The following is an 18,504-nucleotide window of genomic DNA, read 5'->3' as shown; positions in this document are numbered from 1 at the left end:
TGGCCATCAAGTGGTATTTCAGACTGGACGTGCTGCGATGATAGCTCAGTTTACAACAAAACACACAGATCACTGGTCTTGTCAATAGAACCATTTGGCAACTTTTTAAAAGCAAACTTTCCATTCAGAATCTTATTGGCATCCATTTCGGCATCTCACGCTCGTCATCCACTCAAAACGTAACGTTAGCCTACTACCAGAGAATGTCTAATATCCGTAAACGGGCTCTGCTACTACTCTTTAGCCAGCTCGCAAGCCAAACGAGTGTTTGGCGTGCCTGTTGTTTTGTTTCCGGTCTAGCTAGATCCGGTGTGGTGTTGTAGTTTTTCTAACGTCGGTAGTTGTTGCAACAGCATGTGAAAAAAAGTTTGCTAGGCCAAAAAGAGCGTTAATCGCGCGATAAAATAATTGACGCCGTTAATTTGGGTTTGCGTTAACGCCGTTAATAACGCGTTAAACTGACAGCCCTAATATATATATATATATATATATATATATATATATATATATATATATATATATATATATATAATTTGAGACGGGAAGTTCCATTTCAAGAAGTGCGAGACGGCTCAGTTGACAAAACTAATGCTGTGTGTACTGATTGTCAGGACGAGTTTAGTTATCACTCGAGTACTTCCAGCCTAAACTATCGCATGCAAGCAAAGCACACAGCTAGCAGCAGAAGCGTTAGCATTGTAGCAGTAGCAGTAGCGTTCGCTCCTGTAACAAATGGCAGACAACACTCGCAAAAGAAGCGAGCAGCTGACTAAGTTCAACAAAATAGAAACTGTCTTGTTCGATATCAAGGTTATTCTGTTGTTGCTTACGTATCTGAAGTATGTTTGAGTGAGATTTTAATATTATGGAGCAGAATATCGTAGTAGGCTGTGAGACAACATGCTTAAATGTATTTTATCTTCCAGAAGTCACATTTTTTAGATGTTTATTATAGCTACAGCAGTATAGTTTGTGAGTGAATAAAAACACCCTCACAATTTAAGTTGTGTTCCATCTGAACTTCTTATATGGACATTATTATCCAGTTAGGGCAATTTGAAGTTTTTAAGTAAACCCTTTTAATGTTTGTTTTTTTATCATTAAAAAAACATTGTAACATTGTAACAGATTAAATAGTTTGCAATTAAGCATATGAAATAATGCACACACTCTCACTCCCTTTGTTCAGACACTTCGCATTGCAATGCAAAAATGTGAGCATGTCCACATGCTCCTGGCTCAGGCTCGCTCTTTTCTTGGAGGCTGTGTTCCCTGCTGCAGAAAACAGCCGCTCAGATGGTGTTGAGGTGGTAGGGATACATAGGTAAGACTTGGCTAGCCTGGCCAACATAGGATATCGGTAATTGTTAGCCTTCCACCACAGTAATGGGTTTTCTTCCTTGGCCAGGGTCTTTTCTCCAAAGTATGTCAGGACTTCGTTCCTCACTTGGGTGTGGTCATCCTCAGCTTTGCCTGCTCTATTCTCTTTTTCACCATCAGAACCAAGGAGTGTGTCAAGTACAGTGGCTTGAGGTGTTGATTCAGTAGCTGTAGTATCGGTGGCGGTAACACTGCAACTGCCATGCTGCCACACATCCATATTCTCTCTTCAAGTGCCATTGTTTGCACATTAGTTTGAAGATGTAGGAGTTCATCAGGTGAAAAAAACGTTTTCCTAACAGTTTCCTAAATCTTGGGTCAAGGACCATCCCACCCACATTCAGTGAAGACTCGTCTTATTCTGCCCCTGATTGGTTAATACTCACTGCCATCGTTGGTTTGATCAGGTTCACAGCCAATCAGAGGCAGAGGAAGGCGGGTCTCTTGGCGTTGAGTCGATTTGAAAGAATGGCAGAGGCAAGTCCAGATACCCCCCACGTAATAAGTACATTTATAAAAGGAAGTAGGCTTTACATGCCCCAATACTGCACACTACGACTTCTGGTCCACTGATGTTATGTTTATGAAGTTCATGGAAGATCATTTGCAAGTCTCCTGCACAATCTTTTTTTTCCAATAGATTTGTTTGAGTATCAAAGAATTTGTTTAATTTAAAGTTAATAAGTTATGGATCTGTAAAATATGGTTCTCACAAGTTCCTCTCACAAGACTGAGGGGATCTGTTCACACTGTTCACAATAGCAGATATCTTTTTATAATGTCCATGTATCAATCGTAATATTTTTATGTTTTAAGTTGTGATGTACCACCACTGGCACATCATTGGGCCTGTGGTCATCGTGGCCCCTCGGGGTGTGGCCCCCGCTGCGGCAGGCGTCCCATATTTTTCAGTATTGAAGGTGGCAACCCTAGCTGTCATACTGCTGCGAGTCCAGGGTATTGCGCAATTGCAAAGAAAACACGCATCTCAACCTCGCGTTCTTAGCGTTCTTCGGATTAATTAACAGCCTTTAGACGAGCTCTGCTTTGTGTTTGGTGCTGCCGCGCTAGCGTTGCTTGGAAAGATGAGACGTATAGTGGCAAAATGACATGGCTCTGTGGTGGCTCTCTAGCCCGTGGAAAAGCAAACCGGTTCTTAGAAGGCTCCGTTCTTGAACCGGCTCCGTTCTTGAACCAGCTCCGAACTGGCTCTAGCACTAGCTCCGAACTAGCTTCCTGTTCACTTTGGTGGAAAGGGGGTATCAAATCCTTATGCTTGCCCATTTTCACTGCTTTTATCAACTTTGAGGACAAAACGTTAACTTTAATGCCTTATCCCACCCACTGACAGGTGCCATGATAACAAGATTATCAGTGTTATGCACTTCAACTGTCAGTAGTCAATGTTATGGCTGATCAGTGTATGTGACAAAGGGCTGTGGTGCCCATCCACACCTGCGGGGAGGGCCCTTTCCCCCTCCAGGGTCAGGCTGACAGGAGCTGTGACAAGTTGCTTGGCGCCAGGGTTGAGGTTGAGGAGGGCGAAGGGGCACAAAACCCCATCCGTGGAAAGTATCAGCAGGGTGGGCACAGGGGGCAGAGTCTTCTCATCCGCTGGAGAGGCACAAACAAGGAAGAAGAAATTTGGTCAGATATGGGTTATGGAGATTAAGCATCTCGTATGTAGTTAGGCACTCACTTTCACAGTGTTTCCCCTACCATTGTTTAGGAGGGGTAGCCCCCCCCCCCCCCCAAAAAAAAAAAACAACCTCCCACGCCCCTAGAAGACTGACATATACATATTCAAAAAAACGGGAGTCCAATTAATTTGTGTCATATGTTTGCGCAATATTTGCCTTGTTATTTACACCTGATCGCCTGTCAATGAGTACACTAGATCCTCTGGCAATGACTATTTGCATAAATTTGCCTAGTCGCTCCTCGCAAGTGGCTCTGTGTGGTGCTGGGAATCCACTTAATGCACGCATTACTTCTGCATATTGCATAAGCCAGGTCAACAACTTCCGGAAGCTAGCAGTTACACTAGTTCTCTTACACAAAATGCCGTTTTTTACGTTGGGAGTTTCGGTGATGATTCCAAAATTACAATTAACAGGTCAATGATCATAAACAACGAGAACAACATTGCGGGTAGCCAAAATATTTGTTTTTCACAATGTATGCTTCATAACAAATAAGTGCCTATGGGTAGAACCAGAAGAGCATGTAGTTAAACAAATGACAATTAAACAACATGATCTTCAAAAGCGCTAGAGTGTACCTGGAGGAAAGCAAGCAACAATAATATAATTCACAGCGAGTACAAGTAGTTAAATCAGATACAACTAGCTAGGCTACCTGTTTGCCCTGCCAGGTATCTCACACTGCTTTGCGGGGCCTGTTAGGTGGTTTGTAAAAAATGTTGGTCTACCGCCGCCCCCCCCCCCCCCCCCCACCATGGCAAAAGCAATGCACACGGCAATGTGACTTCTTCCAAAAAGAATGTTCCCTTTAAATCGTGTACAATGACAGCTCCCTCAGCCACCGCTTCATCAAAATAAAATGACATGCCATGATTGACATGAACGATATGCTACATAGGTCGAGGACCTTTTTAGACTTACTTTGTTGATTAAAAAACAGATATCCTCTAAACACATTTAAATTGACTTTTTTGACATTGTTTAACATAAATAGCCAACTATTAATTAAGCATTATCCAGTAGCCTAACTTTAACATGTTTTTTGTGTCTGGGAAATGGAGGGTATGGATTTTAGGTTTGTTTTGCAATTATAAGATACTGTTAACAATTATGATAATTATACTGAGATCATTTAGATTAAGATATAGGCCTGTGCCTGATGCCTACACATTTGAAATCATAAACTACCATAGCCATACATTTAACGGCTATGCTGGTAGCCTATATCCAAGCATTGTTCATCAAAGTTTAAGGCATTAGGCTAAATGTTGTAGCCTATGTAGGCTATTTAAGTAGATTTCCTCTAAATACAGCCTACATATTGAACTGATGACAATAAGAAAATGAGAATATCCGCGGTAAATCATTGTTTTCCCGTTGGGTCAGTGTTACGGTCTCAGCCTGAAAATTAGCCTGCCCCAGACGAGGTTAATTTCGAAACATAAGTTACCATAGTAACCAAGTTCGATCTACGTTGAGCTAGCTTTATGGAACCAAATGAACTAGAAATGAGTCGGACTAACTGACATAAGTCTGGCTTATTCGGTAAACTTGCTTTATGGAACAGGCCTCAGACAAGATAATAATTGTTTATAATGCACTTTATATTTAGCTTCAAATCTCAAAGTGCAACAGGTTAAAAACAACAAAGGTCGCAAAAAAAAAGAAGATGCTTAATCAGGGCTTCAGACAAACTTTTAACCTTGGTTGCACTGGTGCGCCTAACTTTTATTTAGGTGCACCAGCACAAAATTTCGGTGCATCCAAATTTTTCCTTGCGTCGCCACAATTTCAAGGTCACCTTTTTATCACGATCCATATACATTCATATATAATATGTAAATGATCGTAAACAAGAATAAGGTGTAAGTTAATATATTCTTTATTTGAAGCACAATTATGTACTGTATATAAAAATATTCATATTTTAAGTGCTTCACTGAGCTGCCAAACTAAAACATTTTAAGCAAAATAAACATTACAAAATAGAAAGTTCTACTGTTTGAAAGTGCTTCTCTGAACTGACACCTAACATTTCATGTCTCAAAGTCTTATAGCGGGTCCCCCCTTGTTGACGCATGCCCTTCAGATGGCCCTCCCTAGCATCAAAATCCCAGCTCCATGGGTTAGCTCCGTGGCCCAGCTCCGTAACTAAGGGGTGGGAAATTAATTTTTACAAGGGGCCACATAAGAAACCTGAAATGTGTTGGAGGGCCGCATCAATGATAACTTCAACTTAATTCTGATCACTATTCATTTTCTCCCATTAAAAAAAGCAGTAAAGTATATATTTTGATTAGCTGCTACTGGTTATCAGAAGAACACAGATATTTTGTAAATATTTATAAAAATATTTTACTTTTTGGTGTAGGTCAAATAGGAAAAAAAAAAAATATAGAAGTAACAGTAAAAATAAAAACAATCATTACATCAGTGTTTCATTTCATTTGTAACTAGTTAATCTTCACAAACACTGAAAAGTAGTTTTGCAATATGTTAAAAGATATGCAATTGATACAATACTTTTTTCAGTTCATTTTGTTCTGTGAGAGAAATCTAGTGGGCTTGAACAAGTGCATCAAAATCTGACTCAATGTCTGAGGTGAATATGATAAGGACAGCAGACAGGTGATGATCAAAGTTTTCAGTTAAACGAGCAAAACATCAGCGGCCCGCGCCCACTGAATCAGTCAAGTTCTAATTATATCCGCCTTCGTTTTTTTCTTTAGTCCCTTATTTCAAATCATAATCCTTCAGCACAGCGACCTGTTCTCCACAAACTAAGAACACAGCTTTGACCTTGGTGAACATATACTTAGAAGTCCATGTCTTGTTAAAAACTCTACATTCTGTATCAATCTTTCGTTTTTCCTTTTTGAGGGCTAACCAACAGCTAACTCTTCTGTCGGTGAGGTTGTGCTAGCACACATGTAAATCGCCTGATCACTGTAGTCTTTCAGGACTACATATTTACTACCAGTCAACACATTTATTTGTTTAAAATTTTTGATTGACCTCACGCGGGGCGGATTGTGACAGCCCGGCCAGTTGTGGCCCGCAGTCCGTACAATTCCCAGGTCTGCCTTAACTGATTCTCTGGTGCTCAGGTCGTAATTTCAATCGCACAGCACGGAGCAGTGTAGGCCTACAGGATTATCTGGACCACAGCCAATCAGAGACAAAGACCAGCCCCATCTCTGTCTCTGATTGGTTTGGACCACAATATGATCCAACCATGAGTGTGAGTTCCGTCAAAGGAGAACAGACGCTTCGTTCGTGGAGAGGCAGTGGATGCAAGGAGGTTACATGCAACCTAGGAATAGATTTTGTGGCACCCATACAAATTTTGGTCGCATATGCGACCAAATTGGTTGCACTCTAGAGCCATGTTAATGTGACGCTAAACATTGATATCATGGATACATTTTCACCATTTCAAACCAAATCTATTTCCACATATCAACTGTGTTGCCCTTGTAGGGTCATGGCAAGTATACATGTAGGCTTTTCTTTTGTTTGTTTTCAAGGACACTGAACAGTTTTCAAAAATTCACTATAGGGGGGAGGGGATTGAGGGAGGTCAAGTGCAACTTACTGATGTGTATCTGCTGTTGGCTGGTGTAGTCTATGGCTAGACCCAGAGGAAGTGTGTCGTCGTTGGTCTGGGTGACAGGCAGCTCTCCTCGACTGGCATCCTCCAGCAGCCACAGTTCCCAATTAGTCTGGAGAGGACAGAGACATGGCAATCAAGCAAACATGAGCAACCAATTTGTTTTCTGTGGCACTCTTGGTCATGGTGGCTGCAAATTGGCCATTATGTGGAATTCTCACAGACAAGGTAGATGGTTGGACAAGAGTTACTAGTTTTGAATGATATGAGAATTTAACATGACAATATTTATGTAGTGTACAGTCACCTTATCCTCTTGCTTGGCAATGATGCTGACTTCAATGGAGGCTGCAGATGCAGCAAGAACAATGCCCCTACAAGAGAAAGACAGGTGTGCCTTGATCACGCTCACCACATGGTTAGTTCCCACTTTTAGGACTGTTCCATGTTTTCCTTGTCCAGAGGAAGTTAAAATAAAGTACACCGTAATAAATTATCCATAGTAGAAGTACAAAATAATATTTGGTCTGATGGGTGAGTCTTACCAGTCTTCAATATAGCTAAGAAAGTAGTGGTGCTGCCTCTCGGTACAGGTACCATACACCAGGTCATTGAAGTTGAGGTACCTCTCTTCCCTCTTATCCTCTTTTTTCTGTAAAAAATAAAAATAAAAGGAAACTGTGATTTACTAACAATTATTTTGGTAGTATTAGCAGAAAAAACAAACTCCTGTCACTTGGGTCAACATGAGAGCGGAGAAGAACTCTTTACTCACTGGCAGGGACACAACCACCAATTCTGGAGGGGTCTCGGGGGAGCCGTCAGCAGCAGCATATGCCACAGCAAACATATACGTACTCAGCCACAGCACGTCGAGCACTGAGTGAAGGGAGTTGAGATTGTCATTTATCTGTTATGATTGTAAAAGGGTCCCATTTGGTTGGTACTTCACTTTCTCTAAATACCTGTCCAAGTATATGAAGGAATTATTCTATCATGGATATGTATACTAAACAGCCAAAACTATGTGGACACCTGACAATGACTCCTATGTGAACTCAGACATCCCATTATGCTTGCGGATGCAGTTGGAACACTGGTGAGTGATGTAGCAGATGGTAGTCAATTTTAATGCGCTATGAGCTTTAGCACTAGGCAGCCAGGCTCTGAGTTTGTGTGGCCTACAGCTGGGCTGGGCTTGTAGCTGGGCTCTTGCTGTTCCTAGATGCTTCCATTTTTATAGCACTTAGTTGACCAGAGCAAATCTAATAGGGCAGAAATCTCAAACTGACTTTTGGCAAAGGGGGCATCCTATGGACAGTGGCACCTTTAAAGTCACTGAGCTCTTTATAGTCCAGTCATTTTAAGCTAAAATGGGGGTCAACCTAAGACAAATTGCAACAGAAGCAAACTCAACTAATTTTGTATCCTCAATATGTCCTGGTTAAGGAAAAAAAAAGCCATGAAGAATCCCATTATGGGAAAGTTTAGAAAAACACCCAAATATAGCCTATTCATATGCCTATTCATTGTGAATAGGCAAAACAAATATCACCATGAAAATTACTGAGTTGAATACTTACATTAAGACAAACAAAAAATGTATTACAAGTTTTATAGTTTTGGTAACATGGACAAAGTTTTGGTAACATAGTTTTGGTAACATGGGCAAACGCTGCATAATAATGTATGCGCCAATTTGCAAAAATATCACAACATATCTACGGTCTTGGTTAACAAACCTAGGTTAGCTGACCTGTCAAAAAGTCCATGTTTGGTTTCTTACATACTACATGGGAATTCTGTGCAATTCAACTAAACTCAAACACGACAAATCTGGCAGAAAAAGGTTGTCAACGTCATGTTGTCAACGTCTCCAAGGCAACCGCTTGCTAGGTCCGAAAATTGTTTGTTTATGTCTGCAAACTTTCAGGAGGCCAACAAACGGATTCGTTAACCTTTGAGAAAATCTCTGGACCAATAAGAACAGCGTATTTATCCAATTATAATACTAGTATATAGGAAACACTAATAAAACATACCTTGTGATCAACTACAATTCATTGGGAACATCTGTATGTGTCAGGGATGCAAACATGTATGGTCAAAAAAGAGAGAATTAATTGAAGCCCTCGCCCCGTGGCAAATATCCATACTTACATTGCCACTAACCCCCTGACATCCCTTGCCCACCCCTATATGCACAGTGTAAAATTACATTCTGATTATCAAAATACACCGACACTAATTTGTAATATTAAATTTCATTTTTTATTCTGAGACATTAGCTCTTATTAAATTATCTAGCTCTTCTTCTGGTTTTACTCCTTCTTCCTCTTCTTCTGGCCACCTCTAAGGGCACTAAATGTTAATGATCCTAGCCAACTCCTTCAGCTGAGTAACAGCCTGGGAATTGCCCCTCACCACAAGATCAATGGATTACAAGGCCTGTAGATTCTTACTTTTGAGAGGTAGTTTGTTCTACTTGCCACAAGTTGTGTATGCCTTGGTCACCTTCCTAATAAAATCCATGACAGTAGGAGATTTTTTTAAGACTGCAAGGGGAGCTCGGTTTCCCATAAAACAGGGGTACTCAATTAGAAACTCAAAAGGTCCACCCACCAAATTTCCATTCAGTCCAGGGTCCGGAACGGACCATGGTTTATTTTTCTGGCCCTAACCTTTCCCATTGACTCATTCATTCAAAATTGACTTAGGTTTAGGAGGACACAGTGCCTGTGGCCCTGGGAATATTTCTCCCATAGACCAGAGTTCTGGGGGTAATTTTGTTCAAAGTGTCTATGCTTTGTGTCATAGTGACATTTTACATTAGCTCTACCATTTTTGACAAGGGCAACCGTCTCAATGCAGATTAAACACATCGGTTTTGTGCTCCTGTAACCGATGTGAATTGGTGAAACTCACTCCTGAGGTATGTAATGGGCCACCCAGGTCAATGAATAGCTAGCTTTTCTTTGGCGTAGTGGTTGCACTTGGCAATCCAGAGGTGGCAGGTTTGACTCCGGATGGCAGCGAACGACGGCCCTGGCGGAGCAAGACCACGTCCGTTGCATACCCGTTACACTCCCCACCGGCAACACAAATGCATACTTGTCAGTCAATTCTGTCTGAAATTTGTGATTTTCAGAATCAACTTTTCGCTGGGTTTTGTCACACCATGATTTTTGCTAAGGAAGAAACAGGTAGGCTAGCTACCGTTAGCAAATCGATTAGCCTGCGTTGTTGCGAATGACACCCACAACCTGCGTTACCCACAGAGGTTGTTGTTGCGGCCAACGTTGAGTGAGTGAGTTGTCATGGTGATTACAGTTATTATAGCTCCTGATTGGAGCTTTCGATTGGACACGGAAGATATAAAGCACATCTAGTAGGAAAAAAAATATAGGCTATAGCACAAAATCACGCACCAATGAATTGCGTCTGGGTATTGCGGTCCAGATCCGGACCGGAGTCCGTTTATTGAGTAGGCTACCCACTGCAGACAGTAAAAGATACGCAGCAAGAAGAAACACTAGTGGTTCACGCTTGTGCGCATAGGCTACTGGTGATTTGCTTATTTCCTATTTACTTGTTTGATGGAGGAAATTTAGAATTACTGTTGGTGCAATCATTATCCAACTATTTGGATCTGCACGATTCACGCAAGTCACCCAAACTGATGTGAAAAAAGCAGGAGGCGCTGAAAAGCGCGCTGTTTGCATCCCTGATGTGTGTTGAGCTGTGGTACGACTATTATTGGTGAAACAACCCAGCCCCAAACGCCATCTCTGCAATAATAACTAATAAAGGCTTGTTTAAAGTATAGTCTTCCTGCATCTATGTATTAATTCTCATGGGTAGCCGAAATGGGTTCCATTCAGACCTTAATATTAAGTATTTTACTGTTATATGTCAACAAAGACATATTGAGGATACAAAATCAGTTGAGTTTGCTTCTGTTGCAATTTCTCCGACCTTTTATCATAAAATGACTGGCTTGTACCAATGTTTGTCTATGGAGATGTCATGGTTATGTGCAGCATTGCATGCATATGTGAGCAATGGGTGTAGCTGAAACATCTGAATTCATTAATTAGTGGGGGTTTCCACATACACTATATGGGCAGAAGTATATAGTTCTTCCACAGTCTTCTCTACTTGGCTTACCTTTGACAGGGTTGTCAGAGCTGTAAAAGCTTGGACATGGGATGACTTTCTTTTCCTGCAGTGTCTGGTTGGGACAGCAAACAAATACAAGTCTGTCACAAATAATTGCTTCACTGTGCGTGTAGACCCATATAATGCAGTATTTCAGTTGGAAGAAACATACCGGAGTATACTGGCTGACGGTGGCATTCATTTTTCCCACAGCTACTTGCTTTCCTTTGGGACTCCAACATACTAAATGACACAGAATATGGCATTAACAGATACATCTCAAAGTCAATAACTTAATTCATTTTATTAATCCCCAAAGAAAGTTAAGTTATAATGTAAACTGTGTGCAGTTATAGGAACTAAATGTAAGCACCACAGTCTACGTCAGATAGGAGCAATGATATCAAAATAAATACAGCAGATGTAGGTTAGATGTATATAAAAAAGTGCAGATAAGCAATGCGAGTTAATCTTTCACTGGTTTACACAAGGTTAAGTTCAGAAAGTTAAACAAGCAAAAATATAGCTGCAAGCAGCAATGGCAGATTCCTCCTCAACATTTCAAAAAAAAATGTACCCTTGTGCTGTCTTTGGCTCACAACAACCAATCGTTGCGCTGCGACAACTTTACCCAATGCAAAAACAAATAAAACATTTTATTTTAACCTTCGCACTGTGGGAGGTGAATACATAAATTAAAAAAAAAAAAAAATTGTTTGTTTTTGTATGAGGTAAAGTTGTCGCAACATGTGGGGGGGGTCACAATGACCCGAAGATAACAAGGGTTAATTTTTCACAAATAGTCACTGTACAGAAAAATCCATGCCGCAGACATTATGGTTTCTTAAGACTTTTGTTCCCCATGAGAAATAAGGCATGCATGCCAGCTTCAGACATTTTGGCCGAATGGCCAAAATCAACCTGGCTCTGCCCTCTTACGTACTTCCGCTCAATTTGGATTTTGCTTCGGTACTAGGTCTGGGAGCTAGGCTCTGAAGTCGTTTTTCAGAAAGAAATTTTTTGTAGGTCCAATCAGCGAACAGAGGGAGTGGCTGAGAACGATGACGTTAATGTCGTGCACTAGTTTGAGTAGTTCAGTAATGGCGGCGGAGAAAGATGCGAGCGAAGTTATTCTGCGTCGATATTAACGTCATCGTTCTCAGCCACTCCCTCTGTTCGCTAATTGGACCTACAAAAAATGTGTTTCTGGAAACCGACTTCAGAGCCGAGCTCCCAGACCTAGTACAGAAGCAAAATCCAAATTGAGCGGAAGTACGTAGGAGGGCAGAGCCAGGCTAGTTCGGCTCTTTGGTTCGGCACAATCCCGATGAAACCACCAAAGCGTCACAAGGCATCGTTCGCCCATCCCTACTTTATAGCTCATCCCAGCCCCTTCACTGTAATTGGTTCTCTGTTCATGCCTCGCAGCATATGTTTCACTAGCGCGAGCACTAGGAGTCTGTATGACAACTTCAGGGAATTTTGTTAATTGCATTTCATTAACAAAGGCATTCGCAATTAAATAAAACAAAACAATTAACCCAACGGAGTTCGTAGTAAATAAAAGGAAATTGTTTACTGAAGTCAAAACTGCCTGCACATTACAATTGTACATGCAAGCGCTGTATGACCAACATACCATTAGCAATTTATTACATAGGAAATAGCAGACAAATGAAGGCAACATAATCCTTTGCATGTATGTAGGCTACCACAGCATTGGCAATTTGAATATAATGGATGTGGAAGTTGAAAAAATACTTCAAGAGAATTTCAATTGTAATCTGAGAAATATATGTATCAAAACTACAGAGAAGAACTGTCATCACCAGCTGCATCACGGGCATTGTGCCCTATCTATAAATCCAGGAATCTGTGTATGTGTATGCCAATTTTATCACGGGCACTATGCACCATCTATAGTTGAGTAATCTGTATGTGTTTCACTGACAACTTAATCTTAAATTATGGATTCTTGAGGCTTTTTGTTCCTCATTAGAAACAAGGCATTTGTACAAAGCGCCACTTATTGTCTCACGTGGGCCATGTTTAGTGTGGTAGTTACAAATGCGCTGTAGTTCTAATGTGTACATTTCACAACTTTTTACGTTACTGGTCTAGGGGCTGCCATAGACTTCCATGGAACATGCATAATACCAACAAACCACTACGTTCCACCTACCGGAGGCACCCTAACAAGTGTCAAATAATGAGTCTGTAAATAGGGAAGTCACTTACGGCATGTAACGCCCACAACAGAGGGAAGCTGGGCCTGAATTGTGGCACTGCCAGTCACCTCTACCACCATCATACTGCCGTCAGATAGACAAGATGCCAGGATTGACGCCTGCACAGGGTTCCATTTCAGGTCCTGTACACAGGTGCCAGGGCACGCTGCAGGTCTCAATGACGCAAATGGTAACTTTTGGGGTCTGGCCTGAAGAGAGGGGTCAAAAAACATGGGTCTTGGACCTGGTATACAAATAACAACAACAGGCTTACAAACTATGGTTAACAATGACTACAATTGAGATCATATACACAGCCAAGAGAAAGTGTAAACCTCGTTTCATACATTAGGTATGCACGATATATCAGCGGCCATATCGGTATTGGACGATAAATATTTATTTTATGCCTGATAAGTATTGTCGATAAATTATGGATTATTTTCACCCTTTTAACCAGTTTTTTTTTCCGTCAGGCAATACATTTTATTAATATAAAAGAAAGTCGGCCATAGGAATGTACAGTATAACTAATTGTAAAATGTAAGTATCTGATCATTTTGGTTAAAGAAAGGTGTTTTGTGCAGTTAAGGTTTTTTTTTAAGTTGTCCACTGCCTTTTGTTTTTGAAATCAGGCTTTGTTTTTATCAGCATGTATCGGTTATCAGCTTCCAAATATAAAGAGTTATCGGTATCGGTCAAAATTTCCATATCCTTCCCATAGGCACTGTGTGACCTTAAGTTATGCATCTTTATTCCGTGCAAAACCCTTTTGTAGCATGTAATATTTAGCAACAACAGACAAACCTGTTATAAAGGGGGGGATTTTACCTTGTTGATAAAGATGCGGACATCATAGAAAGCCAACAAGAGGCCAGACTCCTCTGACATACCACACACTGACAGAGTGAGCTCATCACTGCTAAGAGCCAGGTGGTGCAGGGGCAACTCCACAGGAACCTCCACCAGTGCAGCGATTCCCTCCACTTCAAGAGAAAATAAAAGGAGACAGAAGGGGGGAAAAAAGGGTGGAAAAGATGGGGTGAAAGAGAGCAATAGCGTAAAATCAGTTTCAATGCCTGTAAAGTGACAAAAAAAAAATGTGTTTGTCACACCACAGAAAAGTGTTCCTAACCACCCAGACAAATTTGAATTATATACAAAATAAAATCACCAACAAAAAAAATCTTACTGAATTGTTTCAGCCCCACCCAAAAAAACCTGAACACCAATTTTGAGAAACTGTTTAAAGTCCTGGTAAAGTTAATTGATTTAGTCTACACACCAAAAACTTTTAAATGTATTACTTAAATACATGACAAAGACTGTCTAGTATGTAGTACTGAATTGCGGCATTAGACCATTAAACAGTTTTGCAACATGTGTGTTCAGGATTTTTTGGGCAGGGCTGAAATAATGTCTCAATGACGCAATGGAGGCACTAAGATAACTTACACTTCAGTAACAAGTTATTAAACTGTTAAACTGCTATTAAAACAAATAAACATTCATTGTTAGCCTGATGTTATTTGGCTGAGTCATGCTAGTTACGTATCAATAACTTGCTTGCATAAAATTACCAATTGGTCCAAGACCGAGAAGGACAAGATTGACTGGCAACCCGGAATCAATGTCATCTGAATTTGACAGTCTGCTGGGTTAGTGAGCTAGCAGTGGCACAGAACAGTCACGTAATGTGACAAGACTGGATTTAAATGTATGAGAACACACCAGGGACACTGACAACCTCGGCAACCCTGCACCATGCATTATTATTTTTATGTAATCCTTAAATTCAGGATTGTCACATTACGTAACTTTGCTCTGAACAGGAATGGGTGTGCAGTAGGGCCGTCAACAAATATTCTAAATTCGAATATACATTCGAATAGTGATTAAAAAAGCATATTACTATTCGATTTGGTCAGTTGATGGTAAACTTGTTGAGCATACAGCTAAAGTAGTGTTTAACTATGTAGCTGGAGTTAGCTTACCATTCAACAACTAGCAACTTGATGCTATAACTCCATGTTTACCACAGCACAGCTCGCTCGGAGCGTTCAATGTCGGTTCTATACTGTAAAACTTTAACGTTAATAATATTTGTTTCAATCACTGAATGAAGCCTGCCATATTTGGGACAAGAATCGGGACCTTAAATTGCTTGCTCAGAACTAATTTGTTTATTGTTGTCGTTCCTTTTACACCGTTATGCGCAGAGAGCGCGACGGTGCGGGAGAGAGAGAGAAAGAAAGAGTGCGTGTGTGCGAGCAAGAGGCCATGGTCTGCGGTCTTGGCCATAAGTTCATTTACTTATTTTTGTGGAGTTAATTTGTCAAATATGTTTAAAATGAAATAAATTAGGCCTACCTACCTACAGTATACAAGTAGTTGTTTAGTTGTATTAATTTGTCCTGTTATTCAGGTCATACAGCGAGGCCCCCCTCTGAGCAGAATATAGCACACAGCCCCAGACAGTTGGGAGACAGTAAGGCAAATCATGTACAAACTGGGACTTATGTGATTAACGACCACTTCACCTGTTGAATGTTCTAGTGTATCAGTGTACTGACCACTGAAGACCCGTTAAGGAAGTGATTCTGTGCATTGTATGTTTGAACTATGTCCAGATACTGTATTTAAGCTCTCTGAAGAGAGATGTTTCTCACTCATGCTAGTCACTCTGTTGTGGATTTGTGGCATGATCCGACATTGAGCTAATAAAACCGAGTAAACCCTTTTTATAATTGTCGTGACTCTTTCCGACCTGCCTGCTGACAGATACATCCTGACAGGCATCAGTGGCAGTCATAGCACATTTGGCTCCCCATGCAAGGCATCAAATATATCAAATAATATGGTGTATTTTATCATCCTGCAGCCGATTTTGCAAGCGTCTCGTCGAAAAATTAGACCAGCTGCCGAAACGATAGCTGCAGGGCGCGAGCTAATCGCGTGCTTCGCAGCAACACAGAGCTTGTGTGGCCGGTCCAATTTTATAACATGGGCCCCGAAAGAAAATTGGGCGCTTCCAGGTGCTTTGCAGCTAATCGCAGTGCTTTGCAGCCAGTGTGTCCCAGGCATTACGAACATCTTTCTGTGGTGTGACACACTCGGAACACATTTTGTCACTTAACAGGGACTTTAACGGTCCAACTCCACAATTCAGTACTACATTATTCAGTATTTGTAATGTGGTTAAGCAATACATTTCTAAAATTGTATTTTCAAATTCACTTTAGATGGACTTCGTTTGAATAGACAAATCGTTTGAGGGAGAAGTCAAATGTAAGGTAACACAACCTGAACCTAATAAGCACACTAGTAAAATAGTTACTTATGAGTTTTAAAAAACAAACATTAAAAGATTTGCTGAAAACATCCCTTACCTATTTCATTGGAGTTACCTTCAACCTTATCTGAGGCTATGATGTCCCGGGTGAAGTACACCTTCAGTTTTCTTTCATATCCAACAAATGTCAGCCCAAATTTGTTGGAGAGGCATAGCAAGTTGGATCTCTCCTTTGGAAGAACTTCTGGGGAGTCGAAGACTCGGGTTTTCTTCATTTGCCGGAACTGGAAATCCTACAATGACAAACTAATTAATACTCCACTGTCCATGCAATTTGCCAAGGTTTAGCGGTGACCATGGCATGGCTTGTAAACAAACACTTACAAATCGTACTGTATTATAGGTTAAATGAATAGATACGTTTTGGTTCTGAAACACGTGTCTTAATCTTATCTATAGTTCATGTGTGCGTAACAGTGTTACTAACACGTTTAAAAGTTACTCGACTAGAATGTTACAAGATTACAGATACACAGATTTCATATTTGATCGTATATTGTAAACATGTTCAAAGTAATATAATCTATGATTGAATTAGCTACCAAGCTAAAGTAGCTTGCTATAATGACTGGTTTACTTCCTAGCTATGGTAGCAAGCTAGTTCAGCAACGCAGTAGGCTAGCTGAGTAGTAATAAGTTGTAGCCAATTAAACATCTAGGTTATAGTATAAGATAGGCAACTGCTAGCACATTATGTAGCCTCGTATGCTGTAGTAGCTACTAGTTAGTTAACTGGCAAAGGTTCACATAGGGTTCTAGCTTTCTTCCTAACCAGGTTAACTAGCTAGCTAAGGAATCCGTTGAAAAATCCCATATTTTAACTAGCTTAGCCTGCCCCTAATGAGCTGCATTAAATGGCAACTTACCTTCATCTCCCTTTCAGAAGGGGAGTCCGGGTCGTCACTCATGTTGAGTGAGAATATAACTATTTATTGGGCTGATTCCCGACTTCACGCGGTTTCAGGTGAGAAAACTGCAGTTTTCAGACACTGACCGCGCTCTTCCGAACGTACTACTAGGATGTGACGTAGGTAGGCCGTTTCGTCTTGTTTTGATTATGGCAGATGGCACACTGCGTATAAGAGGTACATCACCGCCACCTACTGTTCGGGAGTGTGAGGCCGGTGTCCTCCAGTGTTTCCCAAAGACTGGGTCACGACCCTCGGGTGAGTCGCAAGAGATTTTTTTGGGGTCGCCTTGTCACGATTTGAACAGTTTTTTTCAGTGCTTCGAAACTATACGGTCATTGGATAAATGCTGGGATTATGTCCCGCCCATGGACGCTCAGGTGGGGGTGAATGGAGGAGTGGGCTCATGGATATATATAAACAATGTCTTACGGCGGCGTCTAGAACGTCCACAGATGGCGGCCATTTTGCTACAGGCAACTCGCTCACCCATAACATTGTGTTGATGCTACTACATGTACTTTTTATATGACCATAACTTGCTCAATTTTCAACCGATTTTTAAACAGTTTGGTTTGTTATCAACGTCAGAGATGTCGCTATTCCACTGCGTATGCAGTGGATTAGCGACATCTCTATATTTAATTTCACTTTACTTTGACCATTCTTGGTCAGATATAACCCATAGTCAAATAACTACAATTTATTGTATTGTAGGTATTGACATAATTTGGTTAATGTTAATACACTATTCAGTTTCCCCTCTTCCATTAAACCATGGGGGAATAGTTTTTGCAGTTTGGCAAATATTAAACACCCTATAAACTCATAGTAGGCTACTTTATTACCCGACCAGAACCCTGCACTCCTAGAATATCCGATATATTATAAAAATGAAGTATGGTGGACAGAGAATATTGTTTAAAGAATTGCTGTGTGAAATCTCATAAATAGAGGATGATTATCCTTAAATAACCATACGGAAAAAACGCCTCTTCTTCCTGAGGCGACTTAAGAAGTTTGGCATGGACTCAGTCATCCACACTAACATTTACAGATGCACTATAGTGAGCATACTGACTGGTTGCATCAGTGTGGTATGGCCTATATAGTGTAGTTCAGTCTTCTGAGTTGCTCAATCTTGTATCAGACACCTGCACTTTAT

General features: G+C 40.8%; 1 protein-coding gene across 3 annotated transcripts in view; it reads right to left on the bottom strand.

Annotated features, from left to right (window-relative positions):
• nup214 (nucleoporin 214) overlaps window positions 1-17,462 on the bottom strand; it is a 115,338-nt gene extending 97,876 nt beyond the window's left edge. For all 3 annotated transcript variants that reach the window (XM_084694086.1, XM_084694088.1, XM_084694087.1), the window contains exons 1-11: window positions 17,298-17,462; window positions 16,469-16,664; window positions 13,911-14,065; window positions 13,090-13,288; window positions 11,024-11,094; window positions 10,861-10,924; window positions 7,469-7,572; window positions 7,239-7,345; window positions 7,001-7,067; window positions 6,679-6,805; window positions 2,836-2,994 (exon numbers count right to left, since the gene is read on the bottom strand). In XM_084694086.1, coding sequence (XP_084550212.1) covers window positions 2,836-2,994; window positions 6,679-6,805; window positions 7,001-7,067; window positions 7,239-7,345; window positions 7,469-7,572; window positions 10,861-10,924; window positions 11,024-11,094; window positions 13,090-13,288; window positions 13,911-14,065; window positions 16,469-16,664; window positions 17,298-17,339 — 1,291 coding nt within the window. In that variant the 5' untranslated portion in view covers window positions 17,340-17,462. The remainder of the gene's footprint in view (window positions 1-2,835; window positions 2,995-6,678; window positions 6,806-7,000; window positions 7,068-7,238; window positions 7,346-7,468; window positions 7,573-10,860; window positions 10,925-11,023; window positions 11,095-13,089; window positions 13,289-13,910; window positions 14,066-16,468; window positions 16,665-17,297) is intronic.
• Between the last annotated feature and the right edge of the window lie 1,042 nt (window positions 17,463-18,504).

The sequence above is a fragment of the Hypomesus nipponensis genome, chromosome 27 (assembly GCF_054491055.1).
Source record: "Hypomesus nipponensis isolate SF chromosome 27, ASM5449105v1, whole genome shotgun sequence".
Lineage (NCBI taxonomy): Eukaryota > Metazoa > Chordata > Actinopteri > Osmeriformes > Osmeridae > Hypomesus > Hypomesus nipponensis.
Note: the sequence above shows the minus strand (reverse complement) of the source record. Positions and strands in the feature narration are given on the sequence as shown.